Genomic DNA, 19,106 nt, shown 5'->3' with positions numbered 1-19,106 from the left:
TCTCCTCCAGCAGTTTGTTTGCTGCTGTTGAAACAAGTATGATGTTATTCAATGATGAAGTCAGTAACTCAAGCTTCATTATGAGACTCCCAGAGCTACAGCACTAAATGTTTTCTGTTCAGAAGGTCCTGGCTGATAGTAAGTGCCCTAAGGGTGAAAAAATTACTTAAAGTGAAATAAAATCATCATGTCTGAGGTGAGCAGTTGAAAAGGCCCCACATTAGAAAATGTGGGACATTAGTCAGCGCTATGAACCAGATGAGTTGGATGCTAAGTTAAAGGGCAGGACCTCTAAGGTTGTGATGTCAGGATTGCTACCTGTGCCACGTGCTAATGAGACCAGAACTAGGAAGGATATACTGTTTAATATGTGGCTAAGAGGTTGGTAGTAGGAGAGGGGGGGCATAAGATTCTTGGATCATTAGGCCCTCTTCCAGGGAAGATGGGACCTGTCCAGATGGGACATTTGCACCTGAACTGGAGGGGGACTAATATCCTAGTAGGAAGGTTTGTTAATGCTCTGTGAAGGGATTTAGACTAGAGTTACAGAGGGATGGGAACCAGAGTGCCAGAATAGTTAATAGAGAGGTTGTGGAGGGAGAGTTGTTGGTAAGATGTCAGACAAAATTAGGAATCAAACTTTGGGGCATGGTGCAACTAGAATCCTGAGCTGTGTGTATTTCAAAGTAAGAAGTATCGTAGTTAAAGCAGATAATAGTGCTGAAGATGAGATAGCTGGTTTACAAACAGAGGAAATTTGTAGTGAGAGGAGGTTTTTGATAGGGCAAAATTGCACTCAACAGGATAAATTGCAGCATAAAATGTAGACTAAATCAAAAAGAGTGAAAGTAGGACTGAAGGTGTTACAGTTTGAATGCATGCAGTATACAGAACAATGTAGATGAACTTGTAGCACAGTTGCAGATTGGCATGTATGATATTGTAGGCATAACAGCTGGGAGCTTAATGTCCAAGGATACACATTGTATCAAAAGGGAAGGCAGAAGGGGTGGCATTGCTCTGTTGGAAAAAAATGAATGCAAATCATTAGAAAGAGATGACATAGGGTCGAAGGTTATTGAATCATTGTGGATAGAGAGTTTAAGGTAAAAGAACCCTTGGAGGGCAGGTGATCATAATATGATCAAACTCCCCCTGAAGTTTGAAGAGAAGCTGAAGTCAGATGGATCAGTACTATGGTGAAGTAAGGGGAATTACAGAGGCATGAGAAAGGAGTTGGTCAGAATTGATTGGAAAAGGACCCTGGCAAGGATGATGGCAGAGCAGCAATGACTGGAATTTCTGGAAACAATTTGGAAGGCACAGAATATATACCTCCAAAAAAGGAAGAAGTATTCTAGAGACAAGATAACTCAACAGTGACTAAGAAGAGTTGTGAAAGCCAACATAAAAGCCAAAGAGAGGGTGCATAATGAAATGAAGATTAATGGGAAGTTAGAGGATTGGGAAGCTTTTAAAAACCAACAGAAGGCAACTAAAAGGCCATTACAAAGGTAAGTATGGAATATGAAAGTAAGCTAGCCAGTAATATTAAAGAGGATACCAAAAGTTTCTTCAGATACATAAAGTGTAGAAGAGAGGTGAGAGTGGATACCAGACAGCTGAAACACAATGCTGGAAAGGTAGCAATGGGGGACAAGGAAATGGTGGGTGAACACAGTAAGTATTTTGCATCAAGTCAATGTAGATGAACTTATAGCACAGTTGCAGATTGGCATGTGTGATATTGTAGACGTAATAGCTGGGAGCTTAATGTTCAGGGATCCACGTTCATGAAAATGATTACAGGATTGAATAACTTGTCGTATTAACACCATTTGATGACTTTGGACCTGTATTCATTAGGATTCAGCAGAATGAGTGTGTGACCTCATTGAAACCTATTGAATGGTGAAAGACCTTGATTGGGTGGATGTGGAGAGGACGTTTCCTGTGATGGGAGAGTCTAAGACCAGAAAACACAGCTTCAGAATAGAGGAGTGATTATTTAGAATGGAGATGAGGAGAAATTTCTTTAACCAGAGAGTGGTTAATCTGTGGAATTCTTTGTCACAGGCAACTGTGGAGGCCAAGTCTTTATGCATATTTAAGGCAGAGGTTGATAGATTCTTGATTGGTCAGGGCATAAAGAAATATAGGGAGCAGACAGGAAATGGGGATGAGAGGAAAACTGGATCAGCCATGGAGCAGACTTAATGGGCCAAGTGGCCTATTTTTGCTCCCATATCTTATAGTATTATTTTCTTATCAATACTTTCATTTGCTTTCCTTGGAAATCTGTTCTACTCTTTTTTTGAAAGACGTTTATCTAGAAATTGTGTGCAATAAAAAGAATAGTTTATTTTGGTAATGCCAATTTAAATCCTCTGCATAAGAATAAAAAAATCTGTGAATTTGACCAAATAAACATTTGGAAAGGTGTTAAGGAGATTTAAATACAGGAAACAGGACCCATAAGGTTCCTAACAGGACAAACATTTTAATAATGTAGGGGGAGCTCAGAAGGCTGAGCAGCACCTGTGAAGGAAAAAAAAATTGCTGATGTTTTAGGTGAAGATCGGCATAGTAAACAGTTATTCTGGGCTGAGACCCCTGAGTCCAGATGAAAGGTCTTGGCCCAAAGCATCAACTGTTTATACTTCACCATAGATGCTGCCTGACATGCTGATTTCCTCCAACATTTTATGTGCATTGTTCTTTTCCAGTATCTGCATGCTAATGTAATGCCTTGCATAGTAGGATGTTTCACACAGGAACAGCTAATTTGATTTCACCTGGAGATTACTTACTCTAAGTAAAACCAAGTTGCCTATGATTAGTGGTCAATAAAAGAAACCATTTTCTAGGTTAATGTTTTTTCAACTCTAGTAATTCCACAACATGAACTACATCTGTGTTAGGTGTTACAGACTATAAAAATACAAAGTTGAGCATTGCACATTTTTCTGCAGCTGTCATGTATCATTAAAAAAAATCATCATGAAAGATAAATTGCTTAGCATGGCTCTTTAGACTCTTGCAACTGAATGTGTATAAACATCTCAGCAACTGATTTAGCAATTTATGCCATTAATCTCAAGCATCAGTAGTCCTACCTTTTTCTGAATACATTTTAGGAAAGAGCACTGCCAAGGACATGAAGTATTCAACCTACTGCCCCATAATTGTAACAAAAATTAATACCAGATTTTGTCTTTGTGCACTAATTGATATTTATGTATCTTGAAATTTTTGAATTACAGACGCCATCGTACAACCGGCACAGTCTACCAAGAGAGGCCAATGAGAATCAGGTTAAGGAAATCTTAATCCGTCGACATGGAAGCCTACGGGAGAGTATGCGGAAAACAACCAGAGGCAGGCAGGTGTGTCCTTGAAAATGCTGTATTATGGTTTATTCATTCAGCACTGAATGCCAAACAGGCTATAGTGGCAAAACCTGGGTAGTTAGAAATTATTTTTGAACTTGACTTTAAGTGGAAATTAAATGGTACAATTTCCTAGTTGGTTCTACCATGATTATGAATCCTGATAAGTGGAAGTACAAAATGCATGTTAATTGCACAGTGTTGAGTGTATTTTGTACAGTACTTTAGTCTTGACATTGAAAAAACAATATTTAAAATTATCATTCTCATAAATGCAAATTATTGGGTGTTATGATAATCAGTATAAGGAACAATGAATATACTTTTGGTTACTTATATAATCTTTCAAACATCTATTATTTAAAAAGAAACAGTGCTAGGGAGTTTTTTTAATAAATGGGATAATCTTCACAATATTATACACACTACAATTCTGGCATGAAGTGTTAAATAGTACATTTGGTAAAACATCTAAAATGAAATCTTAACAAGAAGTGACACGAGATCATAAGATTAGAATCCTAATGGATAAAGTTAAGAAACTGCAAAGAAAGAAGTCCCTGATTGGAGTCATATTCAGGCCCTTGAATAGTAGCCATGATGTGGGGTACAAATTACAACAGGAGATGGAAAAGGCATGTAGGAAGAACTGTGTTACAGTGGTCAAAGGGAACTTCATTATGCAGGTAGAATTGGGAAAACTAGGCTGGTGCTGGATTTCAAGAAAAAGAATTTGTAGAATGCTGAAGAGTTGGCTTTTTCGAGCAGCGAGTGATTGAGCCCACTAGGGAAAAGTCAATTATGGATTTAGCGTGGTACTGGTTCAGATTTGATTAGCAATCTTAAGGGAAAGGAACCTTTAGGAGGCAGTGATCACAATATAATAGAATTTATTCTGCAGTTTGAGAGGGAGAAGTAAAATTGGATGTATTGGTATAGTAGATGAATAAAGGTAACTACAGGAGCACGAGAGAGGAGTTAACCAAATTGGAAGATGCAGGCTCATTTCATCCCAAAGAAGAAGAAGAAGAAGAAACATACGAAAGCAGGGGTTTCCAAGCTGGGGTTCATAGACACCTCATTTAATGCTATTAATCCATGGCATAAAAAAGATTGGAAACCCCTGTTCTGAAGGGAGGATAAAGCAGCTGTGGTTGACAATTGAAATCAAAGACAGTATAAAAGTTAAAGAAAGCATACAATTGAAACCCTTTTTTACCGGGCATCCCCAGAAACACAGCTGGTTAGCTCCTTGCTAAGAAGCCAAAGGACTCAGTGGTGAGAAAGCCACCTTTCTCGAGCTCCGTATGTCTAGAGTTGATATGATTTGGGTCCCACCAGATCAGGAGAACCAGGATGTTTCAACTACCCACACGCTAATCTGAGTGAATACTGTGTAAATGCTGCCCTTTTGCAATTACCCGTCAGTAAGAAATACCAGATTGTACACCACATACAATTATAAAGAAAGTATATTTGCAAATTTCAGCTTTATTAAACAGTTAGTAGGAAAAAGAAAATAAGAAAAAATAAAAAGGGCCCATTGCAGTTAACTGAGTCCAAATGTGCACTTAAGTTGGAGCTCATCTTGAAGTTGTCTTTAACTCACACGCTGGATCCACAATGTTACGAACCCCGTAACTGGGTATCTTACCAGCAAAGATAGGAATATCTGTTGAAGTCTGATGATACTGTTTTTAACAGTATTTATTAGTAAAAATACATAAAAATAATATCAATGCAAATATACAGATAATATATGACATCAATACTAAACCTAAAAGTGTGGGTATAATAATAATCAATAAGAAATAAGCTCTATTGTTGTCTAGGGGATAATGAATTGTCCGATGGAAATATAAAGTTCAGTTCAGTTCATGCAGGCTGTGGTAGTTGTTGATCACTGTGTTGCAATTGTTGGAGAGAGAAAGGGAGAGAGAGAGAGAGAGAGAGTAACAGCTATTAACTTGCTGACTTTCCTTTTACGATCTTGATCCGTCGATGCGTTGTTGTTGTGGCCATTCACGTATGACCCCTCTGTCTTTTAGCTAGACTGTTCCGTGGAGGACTTGTCACCCAGGCAAGTGTGGACACACACACAAGCCCCCAGCGGTCTTGTAGCATCTCTCCTGGTGCATCTGAGGGGCGTTTCCCCAGACCCTACTTTTATCCCCACTCACGGGGTCTCAGGTGTCACTCAGGTTGGGATGATGCAACACATCAACCAGACCACTCTGGTTGCCCTCTGAGGGGCTTCAATGAATAGAACAGTACTCAACACACAATTCCTTCTCCAAGAGACAATAGCAGTAATCAGTGGTTCCGTTCCGCTTTTGTTAGAAGGAGACATTCCACCTTTGTGTATCCCTGCGTTGTCTCTCTCTCATTACTGACATGAGCTGTTTATCTCTCTCATTTCCTGGGTATCAGACCCGAAATAATAGTGATTTTGTGATTCTCGGGGGGGGGGGGGCGACTTTGCACCCTTCTGCCCATCAGAGCTGCTCCTCATTCGTAACAACAGTCTGCGTGAAAGCACTCACCACCTTCCAGATTGATGCTCAAAATCTATCTTGAACAAATGGGTCCTACCACGGGAGTATTAGTCCTTCCTTCTTGAAGCCATTCATCCAGTAACTGAGATACCTGCTCAGCCCAAGCCTCATATTCTTTTTCCCATCAGGTGTGGGCTTGAGCCCAGAGCACACTCCCAGCCTATAACAGCTTTGGTTCTCTACAAATATACTTCTGCACGTATCAACCAGTGAGGATTTAGTCAAAACAAACTCTGAATTTAAATTAACCATCGAAGGATTCATTTGATCTTTCACATCAGACAACTCCTTCCCCTCACGCCACAGAAACAAGAGCAACTTGTCTTTAAAGTCTCCACCCTCAGCTATGGAAACTTGTATCTCAATTCTTCACCCTTTCCTACACTCCCTCCTTCCCTAAAAGTATGGACAGCCTATGGCTCCGCTTCTCCAGGTGCCCCAATCATACTAGGCAGATCTACTCCCTTACTTGTCCTTGCTAGTATGAACTAAAACATCTTTACCAGCCAATTGATCAAAAATCCATTCAGCAAGGGTAACTTTCCCTAATACCTTATTGGTTGTGGTGAACTACATACACCTGTCTGAACACCCCCCACCCCCGCTGACTGCTCCTGTGGCTCCTCCCACTGACCCCGGTATAAAGGCAATTGGAGCCTGAGCCCCGGCCTCAGTCTCCAGGATGTAGTGTGGTGGTCAATTGCTGCTTGTTCTTTCTTCCAGCCAATAAAAGCCTACATTGCGCCTCACGTCTCCGAGAATTTTTGATGGTGCATCATTGGTATTTAAAACTCTAATCATCGCCTGGGTTGTGGATATCCACCTTGTTCAGAATACAAGCATTTGACGAGGGCAATCTCTTTGTATCGCATTAAAACTTAAATTTTGCAGAGTCCATAATCAAGTATCTTTCTCCTTTCTCAACCACTACTTTTGAGCACAGGCTGAAGCACACAGACCACTTCATCAATTCACACTGCAAATGCACAGTAATAGTGAATCAGATCACGGACGACAGCCCTGACAATGAAATCCCTTTTTAACGAGCATCTATAGAAATATGGCTGGTTGGCCCCTCGCTAACAAGCCAATGGACTCAGCAGTGAGAAAACCACCTTTCTCAAACTCTGTACATCTAGGGTCAGTATGACTTGGGTCCCACCAGACCAGGAGAGCTGAGATGTTTCAACCCCCCCGCACCCCAATCTGAGTGAATACTGTGTAAATGCTGCCCACTTATAATTACCTGTCAGCAAGAAATAACAGACTGTAAGTTGCATACAATTATAAAGGAAGTATATTTACAAATTTCAGCTTTATCAAACAGTTACTTGGAAAAAGAAAAGAAAAAAATATATAAAAAGGGCCCATTACAGTTTACCCAGTCTAATGGGCACATAAGTTGGAGCTCATCTTGAAGTTGTCTTTAACTCGCGCGCTGGACTCTCAGTCTGTGTAAAAGCACACACCATCTTCTGAATGTCACTCAAAATCCATCTCAAACACAATGGCTCCCCCACGGGAGTATTGGTTCTTTCTCCTTGAACCATTCATCTGCACAAAGCACCTTACGCAACAGGGATGGCATCTTCAGACATCTTCCCTCCTGTCTGCTCCGGCCAACAAAGACCTCAACCCACACCAGTGTCTGTCACAAAAACATCTCCACCCAGTGTCCTCTAGGAGATCTTCTCCCAATTGCACCATCCTGATTGGCTGTCACAATATTTTTAAGTTGAACAACATAGCCCCTTTGCTCAAAACCAGTCATACTAAAATCAGAACAGACTGCTCTTACAGAACTGCTAAAATAAAATACCTACTGTATGGCAGTAAAAATATTAACCAGGGTGTTTCACGATATAGCAAAAGATAGTGGAATGCTAGAAGATTGGGAAGCTTTTAAAAACTAACAGGAGGCAATTAAATAAGCAACAAGAAAGAAGAGATGAAATGTGAAGGTATGCTAGCTGATAATATATAAGAGGATACCAAAAGTTTTTCATCTATGTAAGGAATAAAAGAGAGGGAAGTGTAGATATTCAATCATGCAAAAATAATATTGAGAAAATAGTAAAGGGGAACAAAGGAATGGTCGGTGAACTCAGTATGCATTTTGCATCAGTCATCACTGTAGAAGACACTAACAACATGCTTGAGATTCAAGAGAGCCAGAAGGCAAGAATGAGTGCTGTTGCTATCACTAAGAGAAGTCACTTGGAAATCTGAAAGGTCTGAAGGTGGATAAGTCACCTTGGCCTGATGGACTATAGGGTAGCGGTAGCTGAGAGGATGTGAAGGCATTAGTAGTGAATTTTCAAGCATCACTAGATTCTGGAAAGTTTCTAGAAATTGCAAATGTCACTCCACTCTTTAAAAAGGGATGGAGGCAGAAGAAAGGGATTATAGGTCAGTTAGCCTGACTTCAGTGGTTGGGAAGTTGTCAGAGGTCATTATTAAGGATGAAGTTTCTGGGTACTTGGAGGCACATGATAAAGTAGGCCAAATTCAGCATGCTTTTCTTAAGGAGAAATCTTGTCTGACAAATCCGTTGGGATTCTTTGAGGATAGAAAAAGGAGAGTCAATGAACGTTACTTGGATTTTCAGAAGGCCTTTGACAAGGTGCCAAAAGGCTGCTAAGCAAGGTAGGAACCCATGGTATCATAGGAAAGGTACTAACATGAATAAAAGATTGGCTAAATGGCCAATGGAATAAAGAGAACCTTTTCAGATTGGCTGCTGGTAACTAATGGTGTTCTGCAAGAGCTTGGTTCTGAGCCCATTTCTTTTCATGTTACATGTTAATGATCTGGATGGCAGAATTGATAGCTTTGCAGCCAAATTCGTGCATGTTACAAAAATATGTGGAGAGCAGGTTGTGTTGATAAAGCAGGGAAGGGAATCTGCAGAAGGACTTGGACAGGTTGAGAGTACAGACAAGGAAGTGGCAGATGAAATACAGCATAGGGAAATACATAATCAAACACTTTGGTAGAAGGAATAAAACCATGAACTTTTTTTTAAATGAGAAAAAATATTAAAAACTCAATAAAGTTTAACATACAAGTTCAGTAGTAGTAAAGAAGGCAAATGCAAAATGTTAGCATTCAATTCAAGTGGAGTAAAACATAAAGGCAAGGATGTACTTTTGGGCTTTATAAGGTGTTAGTCAGAGTATTGGTTGAATTATTACAAGCGGTTTTGGACTCCATATCTAAGGAAGGATATGTTGGTATTGGACAGAGATGAGAGGGGGTTTATAAGAATGAACATAGGGTTGAAAGAGTTTAACATTTAAGGAGTATTTGAGTATTCTGTACTCTCTGGAATTTAGAAGGATGAGAAGGGATCTCGTTGAAACCATTAAATATTCAAGGGCATGAATAGAACTATTGTGGAGAAGATGATTTCGGTGATAATAGAGTCTAGGTCTAGAGGGCACAGCTTCAGGATAAACGAACATCCCTCCAGAACAGAGATGAGAAGGAATTTTTTTAGCCAGGTGGTGATAAATCTGTGTAATTCATTGCCACAGACAGCTGTGGCCAAGTCATTGGGTATATTTAAAAGGGAGGCTGATTGGTAACAAACACAAAACGCTGGAGGAAGTCAGCATGTCAGGCAGCATCAATGGAGAAGAATAAAGAGCCGATGTTTTGGGCCAAGACCTTCCATCAGGGCTCGACAGGCTTTTGATAAGTAAGGCTATCAAAGGTTACAAGGAGAAGGCAGGAGATTGGGGTTGAGAGTGTAAAATAAATCTCTAGAAACAATTGGTGAAGAAGATTCAATGGACCAAATAGCCTAATTCTGATCCTATAACTTATGTTTTATTTTAAATTTTTATTTCTTGAGATACAGCGCAGCATAGGCCTCTCGAGCCACACCACCCAGCAAATCCCCAATTTAATCCCAGCCTAATCACAGGACAATTTACAATGACCAGTTAACCTACCAACCAGTAGGTCTTTGGACTGTGAGAGGAAACTGGAGTACCTGAAGGAAACCCACACAGAATGTACGAATTCCTTACAGGCAGCGATGGGAAATGGACCTGGATCACATAACCAAAGTACCATATAATAATTACAGCATGGAAACAGACCATCTCAGCCCTTCTAGTCCTTGCCAAATGCTTACTCTCATCTAGTCCCATCGAACTGCACTCAGCCCATAACCCTCCATTCCTTTCCTGTCCATATACCTATCCAATTTTTTTAAAAATGACAAAATTGAACCTGTCTCTACCACTTCTACTGGAAGCTCGTTCAACACAGCTACCACTCTCTGAGTAAAGTAGTTCCCCCTCGTGTTACCCCTAAACTTTTGCCCCTTAACTCTCAGCTCATGTCCTTTTGTTTGAATCTCCCCTACTCTCAATGGAAAAAGCCTATCCACGTCAAATCTATCTATCCCCCTCATAATTTTAAATACATCTATCAAGTCCTCCCTTAACCTTCAACACTCCAAAGAATAAAGACCTAAGTTGTTCAACCTTTCTCTGTAACTTAGATGCTGAAACCCAGGTAACATTCTAGTAAATCTCCTCTGTAGTCACTCGATTTTGTTGACATCTTTCCAATAATTCGGTGACCAGAACTGTACACAATACTCCAAATCTGACCTCAACAATGCCTTGTACAATTTTAACATTACATTCCAACTCCTATACTCAATGCTCTGATTTATAAAGGCCAACATACCAAAAGCTTTCTTCACCACCCTATCCACATGAGATTCCACCTTCAGGGAACTATGCACCATTATTCCCAGATCACTCTGTTCTACTGCATTCCTCAATGCCCTAACATCTACCATGTATGTCCTATTTTGATTAGTCCTACCAAAATGTAGCACCTCACACTTATCAGCATTAAACTCCATCTGCCATCTTTCAGCCCACTCTTCTAACTGGCCTAAATCTCTCTGTAAGCTTTGAAATCCTACTTCATTATCCACAACGCCACCTATCTTAGTATCATCTGCATACTTACTAATCCAATTTACCACCCCATCATCCAAATCATTAATGTATATGACAAACAACATTGAACCCAGTACAGATCCCTGAGGCACACCACTGGTCACGGCCTCCAACCTAACAGTTATCCACCACTACTCTCTGACATCTCCCATTCAGCCACTGTTGAATCCATTTTACTACTTCAATATTAATACCTAATGGTTGAACCTTCCTAACTAACCTTCCATGTGAAATGTTACAGGCTGATAATTGCTAGGTTTACTCTTAGAACTCTTTTTATACCATAGAGCCACATGAGCAATATGCCAATCCTCTGGCACCATCCCCGTTTCTAATGACATTTGAAATATTTCTGTCAGGGCCCCTGTTATTTCTACACTGACTTCCCTCAAGGTCCCAGGGAATATCCTGTCAGGACCCGGAGACTTATCCGCTTCTATATTCTTTAAAAGCACCAGTACTTCCTCTTCTTTAATCATCATAGTTTCCATGACTACCCTACTTGTTTCGCTTACCTTACATAATTCAATATCCTTCTCCTTAGTGAATACCGAAGAAAAGAAATTGTTCAAGATTTCCCCCATCTCTTTTGGCTCCACATATAGCTGTCCACTCTGTTTCTCTAAGGGACCAATTTTATCCCTCACTATCCTTTTGCTATTAACTGTAGAAACCCTTTGGATTTATTTTTACCTTACTTGCCAAAGCAATCTCATATCTTTTAGCTTTTCTAATTTCTTTCTTAAGATTCTTTTTACATTCTTTATATCCTCGAGCATCTCATTTACTCCATGCTGCCTATATTTATTGTAGATCTCTCTTTTCCAATATCCCTTGAAGACCATGGCTGTCTCAAACTTCTAACCTTTCCTTTCAACCTAACAGGAACATAAAGATTCTGTACCCTCAACATTTCACCTTTAAATCACCTCCATTTCTCTATTACATCCCATAAATCAATTTGTTCCAATCCACTCCTCAAAATTAGCCTTTCTCCAATCAAAATTCTCAACCCTGGGTCCAGTCCTACCCTTCTCCATAATTATATTGAAACTAATGGCATTGTGATCACTGGACCCGAAGTGCTCCCCAACACATACCTCCGTCACCTGATCTATCTCCAACACTGCCCCTTCTCCATTTGGTACCTCTATGTATTGCTGCGAATAACCATCCTGCGCACATTTTACAAACTCCACCTCTTACTCTCTGTTTATCCCTAACGGTGCAAATAACCTTATTATCTTTTTCTTCCTTCTCCCCTACATCTTCGGTCTGAGTGCTCCTCTGTCACGTGCCTATCCTCCCTCACACACAGTCTACATGCTTTCTCTATTTGTGAACTAACCTCCTCTCTCCTAGTCTCTTCAATTTGATTCCACCCCCCAACCATTCTAGCTTAAAGTCTCCCCAGTAGCCTTTGTAAATCTCCCCGCCAGGATTCTGGTCCCCCTAGGATTCAAGTGCAACTCGTCCTTTTTGTACAGGTCACACCTGCCCCAAAAGAGGTCCCAATGATCCAGAAACTTGAATCCCTGTCACCTGCTCCAATCCCACAGCCATGAATTTATCCTCCACCTCATTCCATTCCTACTCTCACTGTCGCTTGGCACAGGCAGTAATCCTGAGATTACTACCTTTGTGGTCCTTCTCAACTCCCTTCCTAGCTCCCTATATTCTCCTTTCAGGACCTCTTCCCTTTTCCTACCTATGTCATTGGTACCTATATGTACCACGACCTCTGGCTCCTCACCCTCCCACTTCAGGATATTCTTGGACACGATCAGAAACATCCTGGACCCTGGCACCAGGGAGGCAAACTACCATCCAGGTCTCCTGACTGTGTCCACAGAATCGCCTATCTGACCCCCTAACTATCGAATCCCCTATTACTACTGCCTTCCTCTTCCTTTCCCTACCCTTCTGAGCCACAGGGCCGGACTCTGTGTCGGAGGCACGGCCACTGTTGCTTCCCCCAGGTAGGCTGTCCCCCCCAACAGCACTCAAACAGGAGTACTTATTGTCAAGGGGTACAGCCACTGGGGTACTCTCTAGTACCTGACTCTTCCCCTTCTCTCTTCTAATCGTGACCCACTTGTCTGCCTCCAGTGTGACCACCTGCCTGTAACTCCTCTCTATCATCTCCTCATTCTTCCTGACCAGCCGAAGGTCATTGAGCTGCATCTCCAGTTCCCTAATATGGTCTCTCAGGAGCTGCAGCTCGGTGCATCTGGTGCAGATGTGGACGTCCGGGAGGCCGGGAGACTCCAGGACCTCCCACATCCGACACCGAGAACAACAAGCTGCCCTCACACTCATACTTCCCCCTTTCCTCAAATAACAGGAAAAACTGAAAACTAAACCTACCTTGCCTCGCCCGTTTCCACCTAAGCCCATTGAGCCAAAGCCCTTAAGCCTTCACTTTGCTCCCGGCTCACTACGCTGCTTGCAAAATGACGCTGTCCGCAATATAAGGCTATGTTCCTTTTAAATCTTCCATGCTTTACTGCCCGATGTCACAAGCCTGTGCAGTCCTGACTCTCTTAACTCCGATGAGAAGAAGAAAAAAATCAAAATGACTCCCGCCGCACTCCTGTTCCGAATCTCGGACTTCCTTCTCCACTGGTCACTGGTATCTTAAAACGTTGTGCTATCCAAAATGCTGCCATGCCACCCCATATTCTTAAATTAAACAGTCAACCCTTCCCTTGATGTTATATGGAACTACATGAGTAAAAGAGAAATTTTGATGTCCTTTTCTACCACGCTTAACCTTCCTTGTATATCAATCTTGGTTTATTCTAACATTCCAGTTCAATCTTTTGGGCCTAATGTATAAAGCCTTTTTATTAATTTTATCTGAGACACAATTACTAAATATGATCATGGATTAATAATTTACATTCATGAATTTGATCTCTGTCATTCATGCATGTAAGTATGGAGCCTTTTGTTGGTGAACGTTGTCATGTTTTTCCTTACCTGCACATCTGTAGTAATTAGCACAATTGTTGTCCACCCTGTATCAATCACGCCTCCTTCACCAGAACTGTTAGTTCTTAATATTTACAAACCAATTGCTGCTGGTCAAAAGGTACCACAACTTAGTGGTGTGCATTGTGGTAAAAACCTTAGTGGTAAAAACCTACAAGTTAACAGAAACGTTTAGCTAAAAGATTATTTTCAATAAGTATAATTATTACTTACTACATTATTTTAGGTAACTAACCTCTTGTGCGCACATTAATTTCCTTTGTGCGCTGGTTGAAAAAGTGTGTACGCATGCACATGCACGTAGCTTAGAGCAAACATAAAACACAAGGCTATTTGATTGTAGTTACTTACTCTTCCCACTTTTTCTTCTTTTCTAGTCTGGTGCAATAAAAGGTCGTCCATTTTCACTGCCTCAACCTACCAGAATTTCTTCCAGATCCCCAAAGCGGAACATTGCTTTCACAGGTAATGTGGGTACCACAGCAAACTATTTCCAGAAAGTTGTTTAAGAGAGACTTTTAGTATCACAAATGCAGTGAAAGGATCAAATGAGGTTTTGGAGAAAGGGAATTCAGAAAACAAAGTTGAATGTCGGAAACAGTAGGATAGGTAGCATCTGAGAAAAGAGGAATAGTTAACATCTCAGCTCTGACAGCATTTATCTGACCTAAGAAAGAGAAAGCAGTTAGTTTAGAAGCAGAGAAGATGGGGAGGGAAAGGGGTGAAAAAAAATGTCGTCATTAAGCTTAGAAACATAGAAAACCTACAGCACAACACAGGCCCTTCGGCCCACAAAGTTGTGCCGAACATGTCCCTACCTTAGAAATTACTAGACTTCCCCATAACCCTCTGTTTTTCTAAGCTCCATGTACCTATCCAAAAGTCTCTTAAAAGACCCTATCATGTCTGCCTCCACCACTGTTGCCGGCAGCCCATTCCATGCACTCACCACTCTCTCCGTATTACCCCTGACATCTCCTCTGTACCTACTCCCAAGCACCTTAAACCTGTGTCCTCTTGTGGCAGCCTTTTCAGCCCTGGGAAAAAGCCTCTGACTATCCACACGATCAATCCCTCTCATCATCTTGTACACCTCTATCAGGTCACTTAAGCAGTTAAGTTTCAATATAGGAAGGCCATATTACACAACATAAGCAGATTCATTACATAGAAAAGAGTTTGAGTTTTTATGGTAGAGGAAAAGACTTTAGTTTCCCTGAAAATTAAAAAAAATCAATCCGCAGTTGGAAATCGAACGTGCACCTGAAAACATACACCAGTAGGTATTCACTCGTGACAGTAAGAATCTATATGTAAAGTTAGTAAGGGAACAGGGAAAATTCTTGCCACAAAAAGCCACCAAGTCCCAGGAAAATGATGTGGTTTCCAGTATTTTAAGAGATGGTGATAGAGATTGCAGATGCATTTGAAGTGATTTTGTAAATATTCCTACTGGATTGAAGGAAGTGAATGTAACAGTATCAGTCAACACACACAAAACACTGGTGGAACGCAGCAGGCCAGGCAGCATCTATAGAAAGAAGTACAGTCCACATTTCAGGCCGAGACCCTTCATCTGGATCCTGACGAAGGGTCCCGGCCTGAAATAGCAACTGTACTCCTTCCTATAGATGCTGCCTGGCCTGCTGCGTTCCACCAGCGTTTTATGTGTATTGCTTGAATTTCCAGCAACTGCAGATTTCCTCGTGTTTGCGTAACATTATCAGTCATCAGTTGTGTGGAGAACACAAACGTTTGTACTTAAGTTCACTAAGAAGTAAGTACCAATTGGAAGTCATGTGATGAAGTAAAATCAATGTGATCTTGTCAAAGAGAAGCTGAGCTGACAAATCTGGAAATCTCTTTTTGGGGGATATAATCACTAGCTGTGTTAAATTTGGATTTCAAAGCCATTTGCTAAGGTGCCATTGAAGCACTCGTGGAATTAAGAATAACATATTAGCTTGTAGATGATTAGTTTATAGGAAGCTGATTAGGAAGAGAACGTTATTAATAGACAAGTCAATTTTAATTTGGAAAGCTAATGTCTGGATGTCACACAAATTGATGCTGGTACCAGTTATTTATAACCTATATTAATTAGGGAATAGGTGTGATATCTCGATTTGTACTATTGGAGACTGTGGTGTTCATTTTAGAAAGGCACAGAACAGTCACACCTATTGGTTGATGGGTGATGTAGCAATTACAGACATTGAGCTCTTGTTCTGAAGTTCAGTTCTGTTGACTACACTAGGCATTATGTTATGCATCCATATTCCAAAAATATTTATTAATCTGTAAGAAATCAATAAATGCTCCAGTAGATATTTGAGTACCTTGCATAAAATACATAAGTTTTTGGGCAGAAGTAGCATGTCATCATGAAGCTCAGCAGAATGCTAGTCCTTTATTACAATGGGCTTGGGATGCAGTGAAAGGAACTCACTATAAATGAGCATGGATTTTGTGGAACCCAATCTGAAGAACTGTGTGTGATTTTAGTTTCATTATACTTCTGGAAGGATATAATTGCCATTGAAAGTCAGTGGTATATGTTTACTAAATGATAATCCTGCAATAAGATTAGACAGGATTCTTAGAAATAGAATTTATGAGCATTTGGAAAATTGTGGCTAAAACAAGGACAGTCAGCATGACTTTGCATGGGGCAAGCCATTGACTTATTAACTTGCTTGTGTTTGTTAATAGACAATAGACAATAGGTGCAGAAGTAGACCATTTGGCCCTTCGAGTCTGCACCGCCATTCTGAGATCATGGCTGATCATCTACTATCAATACCTGGTTCCTGCCTTGTCCCCATATCCCTTGATTTCCCTATCCATAAGATATCTAGCTCCTTCTTGAAAGAGAATTGGCCTCCACTGCCTTCCGAGGCAGTGCATTCCAGACCCCCACAGCTCTCTGGGAGAAGAAGTTTTTCCTTAACTCTGTCCTAAATGACCTACCCCTTATTCTCAAACCATGCCCTCTGGTACTGGACTCTCCCAGCATCTGGAACATATTTCCTACCTCTATCTTGTCCAATCCCTTAATAATCTTATATGTTGCAATCAGATCCCCTCTCAATCTCCTTAATTCCAGCGTGTACAAGCCCAGTCTCTCTAACCTCTGCGTAAGACAGTCCGGACATCCCAGGAATTAACCTCGTGAATCTACACTGCACTTCCTCTATAGCCAGGATGTCCTTCATTAATCCTGGAGACCAAAACTGTACACAGTACTCCAGGTGTGGTCTCACCAGGGCCCTGTACAAATGCAAAAGGATTTCCTTGCTCTTGTATCCAATTCCCTTTGTAATAAAGGCCAACATTCCTTTAGCCTTCTTCACTGCCTGCTGCACTTGCTCATTCACCTTCAGTGACTGATGAACAAGGACTCCTAGATCTCTTTGTATTTCTCCCTTACCTAACTCTACACCATTCAGATAATAATCTGCCTTCCTGTTCTTACTCCCAAAGTGGATAACCTCACACTTATTCACATTAAACGTCATCTGCCAAGTATCTGCCCACTCACTCAGCCTATCCTAGTCACCCTGAATTCTCCTAACATCCTCATCACATATCACACTGCCACCCAGCTTAGTATCATCAGCAAAATTGCTGATGTTATTCTCAATGCCTTCATCTAAATCGTTGATGTAAATCGTAAACAGCTGTGGTCCCAATACCGAGCCCTGTGGCACCCCACTAGTCACCACCTGCCATTCTGAGAAACACCCATTCACCGTTACCCTTTGCTTTCTATCTGCCAACCAGTTTTCTATCCATGTCAATATCTTCCCCCCAATGCCATGAGCTCTGATTTTACCCACCAATCTCCTATGTGGGACCTTATCAAATGCCTTCTGAAAATCAAGGAACACTACATCCACTGGATCTCCCTTGTCTAACTTCCTGGTTACATCCTCAAAAAACTCCAATAGATTAGTCAAGCATGATTTGCCCTTGGTAAATCCATGCTGGCTCGGCCCAATCCTATCATTGCTATCTAGATATACCACTATTTCATCTTTAATAATGGACTCTAGCATCTTCCCCACTACTGATGTTAGGCTGACAGGACGATCGTTCTCTGTTTTCTCCCTCCCTCCTTTCTTAAAACTTGGGATAACATTAGCCATTCTCCAATCCTCAGGAACTGACCCTGAATGTAAGGAACATTGGAAAATGATTACAAATGCATCCACAATTTCCAGGGCCACCTCCTTTAGTACCCTAGGATGCAGACCATCTGGACCTGGGGATTTGTCAGCCTTCAGTCCCATCAGTCCACTCATCACTGTTTCCTTCCTAATGTCAATCGGTTTCATTTCCTCTGTTACCCTATGTCCTTGGCCCATCCATACATCTGGGAGGTTGCTTGTGTCTTCCTTAGTGAAGACAGATCTAAAGTACTTATTAAATTCTTCTGCCATTTCTCTGTTTCCCATAACAATTTCACCCAATTCATTCTTCAAGGGCCCAACATTGCTCTTAACTATCTTTTTTCTCTTCACATACCTAAAAAAGCTTTTGCTATCCTCCTTTATATTCCTGGCTAGCTTGCGTTCGTACCTCATTTTTTCTCCCCGTATTGCCTTTTTAGTTAAGTTCTGTTGTTCCTTAAAAATTACCAATTATCTGTCCTCCCACTCACCTTAGCTCTGTCATACTTCCTTTTTTTTTAATGCTATGCAATCTCTGACTTCCTTTGTCAACCACTGTGGCCCCTTTTCCCCCTTTGAATCCTTCCTTGAACTGATTTTGCACCTTGTGCATTATTCACAAGAATACCTGCCATTGCTGTTCCACTGTCTTTTCTGCTAGGATATCCGTCCAGTTAACTTTGGTCAGCTCCTCCCTCATGGCTCCATAGTCTCCCCTGTTCAACTGCAACACTGACACCTCCGATCTGCCCTTATCCTTCTCAAATTGCAGATAAAAACTTATCATATTATGATCACTACCTCCTAATGGCTCCTTTACCTCAAGATCACTTATCAAATCCTGTTCATTACACAAGACTAAATCCAGAATAGCCTTGTCCCTGGTTGGCTCTCGTACAAGCTGTTCCAAAAATGCATCCCGTAGGCACTCTACAAACTCCCTATCCTGGGGTCCAGCACCAACCTGATTCTCCCAATTCACCTGCATGTTGAAATCCCCCATAACTACTG

The 19,106-nt window shown here is 41.0% G+C and overlaps 1 protein-coding gene across 1 annotated transcript in view; it reads left to right on the top strand.

Annotated features, from left to right (window-relative positions):
- slc9a2 (solute carrier family 9 member 2) overlaps positions 1 to 19,106 on the top strand; it is a 99,164-nt gene that overhangs the window by 74,014 nt on the left and 6,044 nt on the right. Inside the window, exons 10-11 of the mRNA XM_059964407.1 lie at positions 3,264 to 3,386; positions 14,301 to 14,388. Of these exons, the coding sequence (XP_059820390.1) occupies positions 3,264 to 3,386; positions 14,301 to 14,388 (211 nt within the window). The remainder of the gene's footprint in view (positions 1 to 3,263; positions 3,387 to 14,300; positions 14,389 to 19,106) is intronic.

This window comes from Hypanus sabinus, chromosome 3, assembly GCF_030144855.1.
Source record: "Hypanus sabinus isolate sHypSab1 chromosome 3, sHypSab1.hap1, whole genome shotgun sequence".
Taxonomy (NCBI): Eukaryota; Metazoa; Chordata; class Chondrichthyes; order Myliobatiformes; family Dasyatidae; genus Hypanus; species Hypanus sabinus.
Note: the sequence above shows the minus strand (reverse complement) of the source record. Positions and strands in the feature narration are given on the sequence as shown.